We start from the raw sequence: 17,893 nt of genomic DNA, 5'->3' as shown, positions 1-17,893 counted from the left end.
TAATTAAAATAAAGTGAAGATATTGGTTAAATTTTTTTATAAGTTTAATCAACTTCAATTAAATATATTTATTTTGTAAATAAGTTTCTACGCGTCTTATCACTATTGTATGTAATAAAACATATTCCTTATCAACCTAAAAATTAAAAAAAAAAAAAAAATACTTTTTTAAAATTTTAGTACCTATTTGACTTTATCAATTGAAAAGTTTATTTAAATATGTATAATATGAGTAAATTACTATATCATATTAATTTTTTTTTTTTTTGAAGATAATGCTTCAAATATAAATTTTTGTAAGTTTACTGTTTGATTTAATTTGTTAATAAATAAAATTTATTGTCCAATCAAATAGGTACCAAAATTTAAAAAAAGTACTTACATAGTATTAAATACACATCAATTATAAATTATAACTTAAAATCTTAAAGGTAGTACAATTATGAGTAATTATAGTATATTGTATAATAATCAATAATAATAGCAATCATATGTAAAATTTTTCAATAATTTATAAACAAATTAAAGTATCTATGCCCAGTTGCATAAAACCAGTCACAAATGACTTTTATGCAATCAGGCATTAGTATAACAAATTATTTGTTAATTAAATAAGAGACAATAATCAAATTTAAACTTAGTAATGGGTTTACTATAGGACAATTTATATTTATTATAAAATTATCTTCATATTAAATGTTAATTTAAAATAAAAATTACATTTGTAAATCACTGATAAAAAATGAGATTACATAATATACAGACACAAGCTGAAAAGCAAATAATGCTCATGGTAGACATTTTATGATTGTTCTAATTTACCTCCACTATAATAGCATCAGTAAATGAATCCACCAGTTTAATTTCCAACTTATTATCATTTATAAATTAATTTATGAACCAATTATTCATTAAAATATAATATCTTAAAAATAATGAAGTCGTATTATAATAGTAAGAGTTTAAACGGAACATTTTTTTTTTGTTTTTTGTTCTTTTGTTTCAATTTATAGCGTCGTGCAGCATATTTGATCCATTTCTTGATTAATAAATTAACTTGCCGTCTGGTAACATTTTTGTACTTGCTTCTTGTTAAATCTAAGGATATATTTTAATATAACAATAAATATACTTATAAAGAGTATTATTTTTAATATGTGATTAGATTAAGACTTCTTATCATAGAGTACAATAGTACTTACCAAAAATACTCTTGACAACTTTTGAATTTTTAATTTTAAAAGTTTCTTGAAATTCACAACAAGAATAGATGCTTGCAAATTTATTTGTAAACAATAAACGTAAAATTATTCCTACAAAGAGTCTTATATCCGGCAAACAATCACAATCAATTGGACAATCGGGACATACAGGGGTAATAAATTCAATCTGTGAACAACAAACATTTTTTAATAAAATAAATGTCCATACGTTATACAATAATAAAATATTGAAAATCACATTAGCTTAGTTAGATTGTTATTATTTTTTTTTTTTCAAACATTCGATTAGGAAACAATTTTATTTTAAATAAACAATTATAATAAATGAGCATGGCTAGTTTATTAAGAAAAATTACCACTACAAATTTCAAACAAAAATAGGAAAAGGAAAATTTAAGTATAAAAAAAAATAGAAATTTTTATTGATAGTATCAGGTGAAAAAAAAATAATTAAGTATCTCAAACAGTTATAATCAGGGCTCGAGATTTAAAGAATTTGCTTAAAATGTAGCAGTACTATGGAATTGTGTGTCATGTAAAAACACGTTCAATTATGAAACTTCTTTTTTTTTGCTTTTTTCAATAATTTTTAAAAATATGCTTATTTCCAGTTTTTCTGATTATTTTTGCTTTTTTGACCAGTTTTTTTTACTTTTTTTCAGAAAATCTATAAACAATAAGGCAAAATGTCTCTTTAGTGAAGTTATTTTTTTAAAATATAAAGATTTATTTTTATTTTTTAGTTAGAAACTTTTCCTAATCATTTTGTTTCAATATTTTTTTATATTATTTATAGCACAATTATAAATTATGTCTAGTACATACTTTATGATGTAAAAAAAAAGAGCTTTTGAGAGCTTATAATGATGTTTTTAAGTGCTATAAGTCCCAAGACCTGGTTATGATGCTTTGAGTCATCTTTAGTCAATATTATGAGGAGTGTGCTAGGCATCCAACAATAAGAATTAAAAATAAGATGGTTACTCAACGAGGTTAAAAAAAAAAGGCAATTCAAATCCAGTATCAAAAATAGGGGTTCTTATTAAAGAAATTTTTATTTTATTGCACATACGCAGATAAAAATAGTTAAAAATTAGAATTTATCAAAAACAGATATATTTATATGTCCTGAACTCAGTAAAAATACTCCAAATCAAAATTTCAAAATATTTCCAATTACCTTTAAAATTGAACATACTGTATGAGTATATAACTGCAGGTTAAATAGGTAAGATATTATAAAATTTATAAGTATTGTGTGCTTTAATCTTGTACATATTCAACTTTTTAATATGAAATACAGTGGTTGCCGCTTAATGTAATAATTTTGGTATGGGACATAATCGATAATATAATCTGATTGATAACACTAAACGAAAGTAAAAAAAAAAAAAAAAAACATAATACTGTACTGTTGCATCAAATTTAACACACAGTTATTAAAAAATATTATTAATAATAATTTATTACTATTTAAATTTTAAAGTATGTGGGTAGATATACCAAATTTAATATTGTTTAAACAATTAAATAAAATGTAAATACATATTATATTAACTATTAATTATTATTAATTTGAACAATATATTTTTATTGGTGTCTTTCTTTTTTGTACCGTTAAAAGATCATTGATAAATTGTTCATATTTATAATGTAGTTCAAAATTTGACGAGTGATGTTGCACTCCCCTTTGTAATACCCGTAGGGCCTCTCTCATTTCAAAAGAACTTGGAGATTTTTCAGTATTAATTTGTGGCTTAAACTCAATCTCTTAATTTTTAATTTTTTTCAGGTTTATTTGTTTGTGATAAAGCATGTAAAATATCTTTTTCGGTAAAATTTGATATAGTCGGTATATTTTCATTAATTTTCAAAATCTAAGTCTATTTCTTCATATTTTTCTTCTTTGTGCTCGATACGTTGTGCAAAACCTCCATGTCTTACACAATTTTTCATACATAATGTTAATTTTATTACTTTAAACTGATAACATTATGCGGCGTATTGATTATAGTAACCGACAAAATTTACATATCTAAGTATACATCCAGCCTGTCCTTATAGTTTTAGATAACAATTAACGATTGATAACATTAACCATGATTACAATAAGCGGCGACCATTGTATAAATAAAAAATAGAGGAAATAAATTAAAATACTTGCAAATCATTATTATTAAATTGTAAAGGTTTAAGGTAGTATAATTTATAAGAATATTGTTAATTATTATTGCCTGCAGTATTATCATAGAGATATGATTATTAACTTAAATTCACCACTTTGATCGATATACTTCAATTCTGTGGTTAAAAGAAACTATGGGCAACACCTTGTTATAGCTTGTTGGGCAACCATTTTATCTTTAATTGTGGTGATAATTATAAGAATAGCAAAATAATAAATAAAATATAAAATAACTTACAAAATCATTTTTAAAATCTGAAGAATCATTTGATAGCCTTGATTCAAGTTCAACAACATCGTCCGGATCTGTCAATGGAAATGACAATAAAAAATCTTCATTTTCCATACATTTCCGTCGATCTGCAGGAGGTAGATCGTCAATTGGTGTTACGCCCAATTCGCAGTCCAATTGGTAATCAATTTTTTTCATATCATTCCAAACTTTGTTTATATATCTATTTATGAATTTATAGTTTTCTGAAAAGTAATATAAAAAAATACAAGAATTATAAATTTGATATAATATGCATTTAAAGTAGTCATTCAGGTACTCATGTCTATTTCCTCGTCTACCTATTTCATTTTTTACTTCGGGTGACATATTGGAATCCTCTCCCTCCCACGAATCGCTTGAACAATCGCTAGAAGACATGTTGGCGGCTAGAAAAGGTATGTATTATACACACGAAAAATCCCGTTAAAATGGAGGAATATTTTTTGTACTCCGTAAGCAAAACGATTTGGTCCTGTGAAGATAACATAATTAGTAAAATGCCGAGATCGCGACGGTCTTGCATCATGTTTTGAGGCGACCCGTGACTGTAACTTACCAGTATTTGTTGGTGAGTATTGTGAACTACTGGTACGGGTTGTCGGGTTCAACTAAGGCACTATAAAGGTACATCTAGTGCTCTAGTTCAACCAAAGTTAATAAAGAGAGTACCTCTAGAGATATAAAGTACTCTTTTTATTATCTATGGGTTCAACCGGGTTGTTGTGTACAAAAAACAAATTTTACCGAAAGGACAATGAAAATATGACTCGAATCTACCGGTAAACGGTCGTGGCGTAGTTAAGGTACTGTAGAGTTCTTTATTTCGTGCGCAGTCAAAACACTCAAAATGTATGAAGTTGTTGTCGTTGTTGATAGCACGGATAAACGAAAAACCAAACGAATAACAATATTGCTTCGTCATGGCTGATGTCACTAACTTTACTGATAACAGTTCTGTATGGAAACAATGAACCGCAGTGACCTACGTCGTTTTGGCGGTAAATTCATTTCGTTATCACCGTTTTATCAATCACGAGCCTTCGTTATTATCGCCTCTACAATAAATTATTATCATTAGCATGTCAATACAATATTTTTTAGTAATCGGTATTGTTATTAACCGACATTGGTTTTTAGCATAATTTTCCATCGCTATTCATTTCCGTCGACGAAGATTTATTGATATTTTAGTACTAACTACTATGAATCTCAAACAACATAGTTTTTACAACATATTAATTTTGATTTTTTGATCTGGTGTGTCGACTGTCTACTAGCAGTCGTTGAAATTTATTCGTTTTCGTAAGTTCTTGATGATAAATTTGTTAATTACTTACAGCCATTTACATCAATATTAATATCCTTAGATATTTTTCTCCGTCCTTCCGTCTGACTTTTAACAGAGGTTTTTCGCTTTAAAAAAATATCTCTTTCTTGTCATCCGTCCTCTCTCTTATATGTATTCTACGTTAATTTAGATGTTTACTTTTTTTACTAGTTTCACAAGTTTTGTGTTTTCTTTATAATTTCATAGTTTATTTAAATATTTCTTATGTTATTTTATTACATTCCGTTCCTAAAATTAAAACCAGTGTTATGTCTTCATTTACTTTTCTCTGTTGTCTTGATGTTCTTGTACATATTAATTGATTCTTGAATAATATTTTTAAAAGGTACGTTTGTTACCGTCATCTTACATTTAACTCCCATTCTGGAGGACATAACTTTAAGTCTGTGGGTGGCTGTTAACAATAGACTTTGTAGTATACTGAGCAATAAAGCGCCACTTTCCCTATATTGATCATTGGTGTCTGTGGAATTTTTAATTAGTACACTCCATGTAGAATGTATATGCATAATTAAAAAACATTATTTATCTTTTTTCATTTTATGAGTGTATTAAATTATGCTTTTGTTTAATAACTATGACATATTTATTAATTATTATTTTTTTTAGATTTTCTAAGATTATATAATCCTAGGTAAAATAAGACCAATCATGCAAAAGTATATGTCTAAATCTGAAGTTCGATGTGCAAGTTTAATGAACAATGTATTGGAAGAAAATATTAATATAAATGAAATTTTGGAAAAAATTAAATCATTTGAACCATGTGTAAGTTTATAGTTAATATTTTTAGAAATTTTACGTGATTGATGCATTTAATGTTTTGATGATTATACGGCAATAGGGACTATACGATACATTCCTTTTTTTTATGTAATAATAATTTATTGTTATATTGATATTGGTTACACTTAAACCTTATCATGTGTTAAGAAGTATTAGATGTTTAAACAATTCATGTACAAGCACCATGCAATTTAGGTAATTTTTATAAACGTAACTTATGCCTTGAAAAATTGTACTTTTGTCTTTTTATTCTTTTTTATTGTTGTTTAAACCCATTTAAAGCAAATCTAATATATAAAAATGTTGTGTCAGAATGAAAAATGTATGTCGTCAAACTCCTTTGAAACGGTTTGATCGATTTTCATGAAATTTTGTGTGTATATTCAGTAGGTCTGAGAAAGTGATATAAATTATTTTTCATACCCTTAGGTGTAAAGGGTGGCTCTCCACAGATAATTTTTAATATTTAACGTGAAATTGTATACCTATAAGTGGTATATTGATAATTCCTAAATTAAAATGATATATTTATATTATTATTTATAACCACAATTGCATCGTTTGTCACATTTAATCTAAGTAATATTCAATAAAAATAGATAACTAATAATACAAAAATACCCAACTAATAAATTTAAAAATTTGGTGTTGACGAGTATGATGTTCTCGATGCATTCCGAAACTGGATATTGATTTTGATGAAATTATGATCAATATGTGTAATTTTATCTCTGTCATAAGATAGGATAGTTTTTATTGACCTCTTTATTATGTTTAGGGCTGTGTGATTATTTGAATAATAGATTATTTTTATGAATGATACATAGTTGATTAATCAATTGAAAAAATGCAACTTTAGGCGGGACAGTTATGTAAAATTGATATGTCAGAGATATCATCTAGACACTAAATCAGAAAACCAAAAATATATTTTTATCTTTATGCTAAATGTGTTAGTATTGTTAGCATTATAGGCAATCAAAATTAACACGGTGTACATTTTGTATGGATTACGAAGTGCACGGGGACAGCTAGTAAAATATAGATTGTCGTTTACACTTTTAAATTAAAATTAATGATTTGAATCATGAGTGCCACTTAGAACCATTTGCTGTGTATATTATATTTAATTAAAACATTTATTAAAAGGATATTAATTTATAATTTATGTATTATAGAATGTTCGGCATGGTGTAGGTAAAATAGAATTCACATTTTACGTGATTGATTTTGTTCATAATAAGACTGTGCAGTAAGTAAATGATTTAATTGCATTTTATTATAAATCTAAACTATAATTATAAACATTAAATTAAAATATATTAATTTTATCAGATATGTAAATCAGCCAGATGAGAATGAGCATGTTATAAACAACGCATTTAATGTGCCAGAAGTTGAATCACCGATGGTGAAACGAATAATACCTAAAATATCAACAACAAAAGGTTCCAACAGTCAGGGTAAAAAGACAGTTCAAATACATACCGTGACTTCAAAATTGAATAAAACAAAAATAACTGGTTAGTTGTAAATTTTTTAAAATTATTTTAGAAAATTGTGTAGGATATAGATTGTAGACCCGTTTAAAATGTTATTAATTCATTTTTGAATTGTTAATAAAAAACCTTATACACTGCAATTAAACATTATTGCTTATTAAAATAAATCAGTGACATATTTTTTTTCAGTTTTTTTTTAATGAAGGTATTTGTTGAGGGCCCAGTTTAATGACAAAAAGCAGTTATTTAAATAATTTAATTACTATTTTCATTATAATAGAAATATAGTATTTATTATAAAAGAGATAGATTTGATTTCAAAATATTTAAATAATTAGAAATTATTTTATATTCAATTTTTCAGATACCACTAAGAAAGAACGAAGGAGCTTGGATATATTAGGAAGTCTGTATGCGGCGATGATAAATTCTAATATATTATGTAATTTGTTTCATGAATTAGGTTATGTATTTACACTTCTTACTGTAAAAAATCATGAAATAAAATCTAATAATGATAGTTTTAGTTCAAATAATACGTACTTCAAATCATCTGATGATTGTCATTATTTTGCTTCAAGAACTATAGAACAATTAGTTCCAGTTTTAACTTATTTAGAAAAACCAATTATTAATCTAATTTTAAAACAGAAAGTTATCAACACATATGCACCAGAATTGGCTAAAACATTTGAAAATAAATTTAACTCATTAGTTAGTAAATATACACAATAGTATTATGATAATAAAATATATTTAGTTATAAGATGTATACAAGTAATGAGATTTATTTGGTTTTCAGAACATAAATGATGATACAAAATCTTCAAGTTCAAGTATATCAAAAGATATGGTAAAATTTGATGGTGAACATGATGCCAAAGATTGTTTTCCATCAATAAAAATGTTTTATGCTTTCAAAACTCAAAGAGATGCATTTTATGATTTACTAGAAAATTGGAAACAAAACGAAAATCAGTATGAATTAGATCCTAAGAAATTTGAAAATATCAAGAAAATGCTTAATGATAATAAGAACTCTGTTAATATGAGTAAATTTGCTAAATTATTTGTTGCTCAATTGATAAATTCTACATTTGAAGAATCAAAGGTAATTTTTAATATTACCATAAACACTACATTTATATAATTTATTTAATATTTTGATTTATATATATTTTTTAGAATGTCTATAAAAACAAAACTATTAAGGAGTTATCTGCCTCAAAGTTAGAATTACTACATCAGCGAATTACTAAACGAGACTATACAAGTGGATATAGTGTTAATCCAGCTAATGAATTTCCTGGCATGCAAATGTTTTTTAAAGAATTTATTAATATGTTGTTAGATGATGGAGTTTTTTGTAAACATTTAATAGATACCTTAGTACATAGAATTGATGTATTAAATACAATGGAATGGGCTTCTGAACTACAAGAAGGTGTGTACTGTTTAATTTATTAAAAATACAAATTGTTAAAAAGAAAAAATTATATTTTTAAGGTGCAATTTATCAACAAACCTTCTTTTTTTATGTTGATACTTTAAGATTGTTGAGTAAATTTTTAGCCTTTACATTATATAATCCATATAAAGATTATAATGTTTTAAATCCAACTTTAAAAGAATATATATGGGAAGTACGATCAAAGGTATTTGTATATTAGAATAATATATTTATGTTTTAATTTTAATGTTTTGTTTAATGTTTAGGTTTTACCTCCAATAAATTTGCTTGCCAAATTACGGTGTGCTCTTAAACATGGACATAGTGAAATTGTATTAACTACTTCGTGGATAATTGAATACTTGTACCAAGTAGATCCAATTTCAATTACAACTCCTTTTTATAAAGATATACTGACATTGATATATTCTCTGTGTATGGTAAATTCTGATTTAACTGCTTCCAAACTAATGCTGAGGTTACAGTTTAATTGTTTAATTGAACACATAAATATAGAACCTCATACACTATTTGATGACTCAAAAAGATGTTTTGATAAAAGTAATTTATTATATTATAAGACATATTATTGATATTGTGATTAATACGTAATGTATTTTATGTTTTATGATGTTTCAGATTTTATAGAAAATGTTGCGAAGGAATTAAAAAATGATCTTGTAGTAAATACAAAGCAAATTTATCACTATTGCCCACAGCTAAATAATTATCGAACTGTATTAGAAAGTAAAGTTAATAATAAAAAGATAAAATTTTTATCGCCTACAGTAAGTCTACCTAGCCAAAAAATAAATCAAAATCGGCAGATAGAAGTAAGTCTACAGTTTACAAAAAATAAAAAAATTATCATTTTAAAATAATGATATTTTAATTTTAGTTAGAATTAGAATCACATTTCTTTGAAAATCATTCTCCGTCTGTATTGGCTACGGTTGATTTCATTTCTAAACGAATTGCTTCTTCATGTACCAAAAAGATTCAAAATCAAGGTATAGCTGCTGTAAAGAATCAATTTGTTGATATTGTGTGTGAAAAATTCAAAGAACATATCAGCAAAAATACAGTAATTAAAAATATTATTTTGCTAATCATAATATGTATTGGACATTATTTAATAATTAAAACAAATATTTACAGGATGTAGAGTTTAAACTTGACGAAAATGATGTAACCAAGTGTAGTTTATTTTTGAGCTCTTCTATTCAACAGTACGTAGATCATTTTTCTAGAAACAATATTCCCAACTCCATTAATGAATTATTAGATTCTGAATCTGTGAATCCTGGTTCCTTGCCATTTTGCATTGCTGTTACAGTTCGTAAATTTAAAGCACTAGTAACAGATTGGGTCAAGAATCATATAAATATCAAAAGTAATAATGTTGCATCTTGTTTATATCTTTGTGCATTGCACTGATTAATAATTTTGTTAACAGATATGTTTATTACTTACATTAAAACTGAATTGAAAACAAATTTAAAAAGTGGCAGTATAGATGAAGATGGAAATAATCTTCGTGAATTATTGATGCCAACTCATTGTGATGAGCCAGATGAAGATTTGTTTATTCCAGAAAATGAACTTTTGATAGATTTGAATGTAAGTATATTTTATTAAAAAAAGTCACTTCATTAACTATTTTATAACTAAAAAGTAATGAAATATTTAGTTTATGTGTAAATGTTATGTTACTCTATCATTGTGGCTTTTGCAATATAGACTATTTAATACACTCATTTAAGGAAATATAAATTAAAAATATGTTTGAAAGTTAAATTTAAGTTATTTCTAAGTCATGAACACATAAAGAGTTACTTATTTCAAAAGATCGTATGGAATACTTTGTAAAAATTAAATCTTATACTCTAATAAAGTGGTTATAAAAACTTGAGAATTTTTTCAAATCATAATATTAAATTTAAAATTAAAATTAAAACTGGAAAGTTTCGTACGATCTACAGACATTTTTCTGCTGAATTTAAATATTTTTTCAGAATTAAGATCAGACAACATTGACTTTAATTTTGTCAAATCAATAAGTAAGTTGTCGTAAAATTTGTATATTGAATTTGTATTGTTATCGAGTTATTGACATGTGCATGTGCGTACGAGAGTGGCTACCATCGATGACTCCAGTCGGCAGCCGGTACCCACATTGAATTTTACTTACACTAACATATAGATCTCGGGTGGCTAAGACATGATTATGAATCGCCTAAATATTGTCCCTTAAATAATAATCGTAGCTAGGCCCCTTTACTTAATTCATATTTTTCTATATTATGCAATTTTACTTAACAAATTAAAAGTAATATTTAACTTACCCAGTCTTAGATTGTATACACAAAGTATTAGTATCATTACAGTTACAGACATTTGCTAGCTTGATATTTTTACAGACAATATATTATCTAATATTTAAGTATTATACGCGGTTTTAAGCTACAACTTAAATTTACCATGATAATCGACGTTATGAAGGAATATTATGTGAACAGTATTAATAAATTATTTATATTATTCCTTTCAGATATTTAGTTTAAAAATTATCGAAGTTGATAATTATAAACTATCATTGGATGATATCTTAGAATATTCTGAAAAATTTAAAATTGTTTTAGAAAATAAAAATAAGATGGAATCTAATTTATACCGATTTATAATTGCAAGACTAATTGATAATTTATTATTAGCAAGTATGTCAATAGTCAATAAATTGGAATTTCTCAAAATCTTAAAACAATTTACTTAAGTACTTTTGTTTCAGCGTATCAAATGCCAAAGTTATTCAATAAAGATGTGATGAAAGCTTATCATCCATATTTGGCTGAAAATCTTTATACTGTTTCAATGATAATATGTGAACGTAACATATATATTCTGTCAGAGAAGTCAAATTCTCATAAGGCTATTATAAGTGAAAAAATAACAGCTTGGATGCAATATTTTATAGAAAACAATTTTCTTACTATTGATGAACTTACAAATCAAATTATGTCAATTTTACAATTATCTTGGCCAGAAGTAATTTTTCTAATATAAAAATAATGCATAATATAAATTTAATAATTTTTATTTTTTTTTAGGATACATTAAAATGTTTATCGATTTGCTTTAAAGATCTAAATAGTGTATGTTTAAAGAAATTTGATGATACTAAGGTTCAAGAGTTATTCATGTGGTTAACAAATTTTATGGATATGATTGAGGACTATGATATCGATTATTGAGAACAATATAAACAATATTTAATTTTTTGTTTCCATTATTTTTTACATTTATTATAAAAATTGAATTCTTAAATTTTTTATAACAAGACTGAATTTTAACAAGATCAGATTTTATAATTAGAATTGACAATATGATCTCTTTTTAAAATTGTTCTAAAATGTTAACTTTTGTACCTTAATAATATTATTGAATTATTTTTTTAAATTAAATTAATGTATTTATATTATAAATAAATATAATCAAATCTTATAAATGCATATCTATGTGATTAGTTAATGTTTTAGTGAATAATCCCTATTTAAAGACATTCTATACTAGTTAGGTTTTTTAAAAAATTAAACCTAATCTTATATTAATTGTACGATAACAGTGGTGTATACAAGGGGGGATTCGGGGGGTCAGATCTCCTCCCCAATTAGCTTTTTATTATTTTTTTGTTTTTGCTTACATTAAGCAGTATGCACTATAATGTAATATTTTGTAATATTATTATCTATCAAGCTATTGAATTTTGACAATTTTGTCCAGACTAAATACCATTATAATTTTATTTTATTTTATTTGTAGCAAAGTAATGTTTATTTTGTCGAAATGGTCAATGACGACTATGTTTAAACTTTATTATAGCTTATCTTATATTCTTATTATTTATAGAGAAAATACTTTATATATATATATATATATATATATCAATATGTATGTAGGCTTGACTACATTTACAACTATGTGTTTAAAATGTTATCAGATATTATTATTGTTAAATTAAAGTATGAGAAATGACTAAAGAGATCATTATCGCAACGGATTTAGTTCACCGCATATACATAGTACACTAGTACATAGTATATACTTACTATTTATTTATCTGAAATCTAAAAAAAAGACACTCATGGGATTGTTGAAAATGTGTGAAAATGTATTTGTTACAGGAACGGCTAAATGACCTAACACTTCTGCCAGTTTATAGAAATATTTAATTACAACACAAGTTTTAGACTAACTAGAAAAAAAAATAGAAAACTAGATTTGTTAATTTAATTATTATTTATTTAATTTAAACATTTAATGATGTAGCAAATTTTGACTTTATCGAGTTCTGGAGTGAATAATCTTTCATATTGTGTTTAATATGAATTTTGAATCTATTGAAATTATATTTATTGTTCCTCATTTGTTCCTATATTTTACTACCAAAATAAAAAGTTTTGCGAGGACGAGGGATTTTTCAATTTTCCTCTCCCATTTAACTTCTTTTTTTTTTTTTGATCCCCCCTTCAGAAATCATGTCTACGTCACTGACTGACAATACTAGTATTAAGATAAATTGTCCAAAAATATATTTGAATTTGACAAGTAAACTACTTGAAAATTACTTTTTTACTTTTTTCTTTTTATATTTTTAATCCCTTCAACATTTAATTTTTAAATTTTGAATATTAATCATTTTAAAATAAAAATATTTAACTAACAATGTAAATTTAAAAATGTATGAGTTTTTTCAAGTAAATTTAATGAAAAATTCAAGTATATTAAAAGATACATTTTATAGTTTATAGTATGTATATTGTATATGCATAATATGTTATCACAATTAACAATATTAATGTCCTTCATAAATATTTTTTTCTTATTTTTACCAATTGTATCAACTAATATATTTATTCGAAAATATTTAAAAAAATTAAAAATCATATAAAAATTTTTTTTGTATATTTGAATTTGTCATTAAGTTTACTTGAAACATTATTGGCACATAATTAATTTTACTTTTTAGTTAAATATTTTTTATTTTAAAACGATTTATTTATTTTAAATTTTATAAATGTTGTATAATAAATATATTAGTTGATACAATTAGCAAAGATAAGAAAAAAAAAATTAATATTTTGAAGAGCATTATTGACGTGTGTACATATTAGGCAAAAGCGTTTCACCTAAACATTTACAAGACCCACATGAACATACTTAGAAGATTGCTTATATTAGACTACTTAAAAATGGTCAGTATCAAATCCCCTTGGTAAAATTTTAATTGGTTAAAATAAGATTGCTGTTGAAATATGTCTTGATTCTGTAATAAATTTTCAAGTTTAAAAATTTAAATAAAATTTAATAAAAGTTTAAAAGTTTTTGTGGCTTAGAACTAGAACTGTTTCATACTTTCTTGGACTGATTTATTCTGCATCTATAACTTATCCTTATCTTATAGTCTTGATTTAAAAAAATTGTTTATGCATACAAATATCGTAGGCAGGGACGTATGCAAAAAAAGTTTTGGGGGTGTTTTTAAAAATCAGTCATTAAAAAGTAGAACTTTTTAAAATAAATATACAAAAAGAATTTATAAAAACTAGGTATACTTAAAATACTATTTTAAAATACAAACATTGATATAACAAAATTAACATCAAAATTTAATAAGTAAATAACCATGCAAAAAACCAAATATTTCGGGGGGGTGTTTGAACACCCAAAACACCCCCCTGTGTACGTCCCTGACCGTAGGTAACGTTTACTCTTTTATAAATTTGTACATTATCAAATTGTCCACCTATCTGGAGATTTTTTTAATTACTCACAGTTTATAGACCAAGAACTTAACTATTAATCTACTAGACATTTTCTTTACCAAAAATAATCTGTTGCAAAAACAGAAAAACGTTTATAGACTAAAATAGTAAAATGTGAAAAGAGAACAAATACAACAATACAAACATTTTTTTCTGTTTAAAATCTTTTATAACAACAAATTAAATTATTCGTAATTATATCGATGTATTGATGTTTTTCAGGTAAAATATAAATATGTGCGTTATTTTACCAATATTTAATACTTAATTTCTTCTCCTGTCTTCATTTTTCGACCGGTCTATATTAATAAATATAATTTTAAATTAGTTAATAATAATAAAAAAATCAAAAATAGTTCATCAAAAAATGGTTAATCTACATTTGATATGAAAAAACAATATCGATTTTAAAGTCAATATTGTTACTTTCTAAGCACATCAGGGGCAGCTCCAGAGACTCGGTTATGGGAGGGAGGCTTAGTTTTAATTTTTCTTATTATTCTTGGTATTTCCGTAATCCATATAAAAATGTGTGCTACGCAATTAATCGTTTAGAGAATAAAATAATATCAATAATATCATAGTATATTTTTTATTAATTAATTATTATAGGTTCTTCATAATATAGATATTAGGTAGGTACTTACATACCGTCATACTTCTATCTATATGCTCGTACGTGTCTATGATAATCGATAGTATAATATGTTTTTTTGTTTATAATTTTTTTTAACAATTAGATTAATTAAATTAAATTTAACAATTTTTACGGACTTAGGTGGGGGGCGACTCTTAGCCCTTCCTCTGGAGGCGCCACTGGGCACTGATACACATGATATTGTATTTATTTTATATTTTATAACAACCCAGTATAGACCCATAATATCAACATTATCATAATACTAATTTTAAATATAGAAAATTAATTCTGATGACTGCGGTTTATGAACTTAAAATGAGAAAACAGAGTGAAATTAATTATTAATATAGTTCGGGAACAGTCTAATATAGGATACTAGAGAAAGGATTCATATAATGATCATACATTTGAGTTTTTATATTGTACATAGGATATTATATGTATATATGTATTTGATGGCTCGTACGCGTTTTCTCTTCTCAATTTTGTCCTTATTGAACTCCTTAAAACGGACCATTTGATAAAAACGTAATACAATATAGCACGAGAACAATCTATATATGAGGGATGTACTATGTAGGACTACTGCGTCAAATTATGACAAAAATATGAAATTTACTTCATGTTTTGTGTCTAAATCGTCACAAATCTATTATCGAGCTCACTGCCGGCGACGTTGCGTTCACTGCCGAGTAGATCAACATTACAGCGATATAGACATTAGACACGATACTCACACTAACGGGGTAATAAATTATTTACGAAATCATACGTTGACACACGTCATATCGTTGTAATTTACAATATTGTTATTATTATGGCACACGTGCGCTCGTAAATTGCCTATATTTAACTCCTCGTAAACAGGTCCGACGACAACACTCTTGACTACTATCTTTACATATTTATTTATATCTTATCGTTAATTACTCGTCAAGTTACTGGTTTTTCGGATTCGGTTTTATCGGTAGGTCTTGTGGTCGTATCTGTCTGAAGAATCCACGGTTGAACTTTTATGTCTGATATGTTCAAACGGACTTTTAACGGTGACAATAGTTTTATTATCATCTGTCTACAGTTATCGGAAATAATTATGTCTCGGGGAAATGTCACTGGCTTTGCAACTTGCTAGTGAAATATAGAAAAGAAAAAAAAAACAACAAAATATTCGTCGCCAAACCATTTTTGATAATAGTATAATACAAATACACAAATCATCTAACATAGATAGGTACTCGCGTTCAGTGGCGTGGTGAGAGTAATAACGATTATTATTAGAACCCCCTCGGGGTAGAGTGGTTATTGCGTATTTAATATTAACCCGAACGAGAATCCTTCAATCCACCCAACTCTCCACCCTCCGGGTAGCTTTAACGACATTTCTAGAAAAATGTTTCGTAGTCTATTCGGGTTTTTTTACCGGTTTTTCTCACCGGCAACACATAGGAGTTCACCACGGCACTGAAGACGAGTCGATATATTATATTGTATAATGTTGCAAAAAAAAAAAAATTTAAAATTGATACCTACTTTCAGTAACTTTTGATAGGTCGTATCGTCAAAGGGGAGTGTTCCGAATAGCATGGCGTAAAGCACTACCCCTATGGACCAAATGTCAGAGGCGTTGGGCTGGTAAGGTATGCCTTTCAGTATTTCCGGCGACGCGTAAGCGTAACTGCCGCAGAACGTGCTGCTCGTTTTCATCTGACCGTTTTTCTTTATCATGTTATTCCGCGCGAACCCGAAATCTGATAATTTGATATTGTAATTGGTGTCCATCAACAGGTTTTCACATTTTATGTCTCTGAAAATAACCAAAAAACGATTCCCAAATAAACGACGGCAGTCCATAATTTATATCGCACGATGACGCTTGGCACCGGTCGACGCGCGGTGGCGGTACCTGTGAACGACTCCCTTTTTGTGACAATATTCTATGGCGTTGACGAGCTCCATGAACCATTTTCGAGCTCTGTCGTCGTCTATTTTGCCGTCCCTCTTGATGATGTCCAACAGACAACCGTTTTCCGCGTATTCCATAATGATGTAAACCCTAAAATTCGAGGTGTATATTATATTTTTCTATACCGATGCGCGAGGTAGGCGCATGACGTGCATTTTATGCACCCGATAATAATGTACAATAAAAGGCATCGATAATATTCGTTACCGGTGCGTCGTTTCGATCGCTTGATAATATCTGATCAAATTATCGTGTTTGAGGCCTTTGACCACTTCAATTTCTCTGGGGAGGAATTTTTCTAGATAATCGGCAGCCTCTTGAAGTTTCGAGACGATTTTGATTGCCACATTGCACTTATGGCGTTCGGAATGTGCGATCTATACACAGCATATTGTTTTATGACGTATTATTTTATATTATATTTTATGCGGTGTTTTTTTTTTTTTTTTTTATCAAACATTTTAAGAGAACAAAATATTATTCGATCGCGAATCGTGTTGGCTGAGAATTAAATACTATATTATGCTATAACCTTAACGGTAGCGTACGATCCACTACCCACGCTCCGGCCCACAAAGTATCCGTGCGATTCTAACACCGAAGGTTTTTGATCTTTTGACTTTTTCTTTTCTTTTGATTTGTTTTTTTCGACTTTTTCTGGTTTCACGTTAGTGTTTGTGTTTTCCGCTCCATCGGCCAT

At 26.6% G+C, this 17,893-nt stretch overlaps 3 protein-coding genes across 7 annotated transcripts; 1 reads left to right on the top strand and 2 right to left on the bottom strand.

Moving 5' to 3' along the window:
* Window positions 1-329: 329 nt before the first annotated feature.
* LOC113557447 lies at window positions 330-4,585 on the bottom strand. Of its 2 annotated transcripts, XM_026962973.1 has the most exons (5): window positions 4,239-4,585; window positions 3,982-4,154; window positions 3,647-3,885; window positions 1,203-1,389; window positions 333-1,098 (listed from the first exon to the last, which is right to left on the bottom strand). In XM_026962973.1, exons 2-5 carry the CDS (start codon window positions 4,058-4,060, stop codon window positions 947-949), a joined length of 657 nt encoding a protein of 218 aa, XP_026818774.1. In that variant the 5' UTR covers window positions 4,061-4,154; window positions 4,239-4,585; the 3' UTR covers window positions 333-946. The 2 variants fall into 2 exon arrangements, with proteins under 2 accessions (XP_026818775.1, XP_026818774.1); XM_026962974.1 differs by lacking the exon at window positions 4,239-4,585 and having other exon boundaries at window positions 330-1,098; window positions 3,960-4,077.
* A 214-nt stretch (window positions 4,586-4,799) lies between these two features.
* On the top strand, window positions 4,800-12,141 carry LOC113556716 (codanin-1). 4 transcript variants are annotated; one of them, XM_026961832.1, is made up of 16 exons: window positions 4,800-4,984; window positions 5,640-5,798; window positions 6,995-7,068; window positions 7,152-7,339; window positions 7,683-8,032; window positions 8,121-8,429; window positions 8,504-8,762; window positions 8,825-8,973; window positions 9,035-9,329; window positions 9,408-9,601; window positions 9,667-9,852; window positions 9,927-10,161; window positions 10,225-10,388; window positions 11,320-11,485; window positions 11,557-11,813; window positions 11,876-12,019. In XM_026961832.1, exons 2-16 carry the CDS (start codon window positions 5,682-5,684, stop codon window positions 12,017-12,019), a joined length of 3,087 nt encoding a protein of 1,028 aa, XP_026817633.1. In that variant the 5' UTR covers window positions 4,800-4,984; window positions 5,640-5,681. The 4 variants fall into 4 exon arrangements, with proteins under 4 accessions (XP_026817633.1, XP_026817635.1, XP_026817636.1 ...); XM_026961834.1 differs by lacking the exon at window positions 11,876-12,019 and having other exon boundaries at window positions 11,411-11,485; window positions 11,557-11,698; XM_026961833.1 differs by lacking the exon at window positions 4,800-4,984 and having other exon boundaries at window positions 5,682-5,798; window positions 11,876-12,141.
* A 4,022-nt stretch (window positions 12,142-16,163) lies between these two features.
* Window positions 16,164-17,893, bottom strand: LOC113555709 (testis-specific serine/threonine-protein kinase 3-like). The gene is made up of 5 exons (XM_026960224.1): window positions 17,726-17,893; window positions 17,401-17,570; window positions 17,134-17,283; window positions 16,761-17,034; window positions 16,164-16,358 (listed from the first exon to the last, which is right to left on the bottom strand). The coding sequence occupies exons 1-5, from the start codon at window positions 17,891-17,893 to the stop codon at window positions 16,164-16,166; spliced, it is 957 nt and encodes a 318-aa protein (XP_026816025.1).

The sequence above is a fragment of the Rhopalosiphum maidis genome, chromosome 3 (assembly GCF_003676215.2).
Source record: "Rhopalosiphum maidis isolate BTI-1 chromosome 3, ASM367621v3, whole genome shotgun sequence".
Classification (NCBI taxonomy): Eukaryota; Metazoa; Arthropoda; class Insecta; order Hemiptera; family Aphididae; genus Rhopalosiphum; species Rhopalosiphum maidis.
The sequence above is the reverse complement of the archived record's forward strand: the minus strand, read 5'-3'. Positions and strand labels throughout refer to the sequence as shown.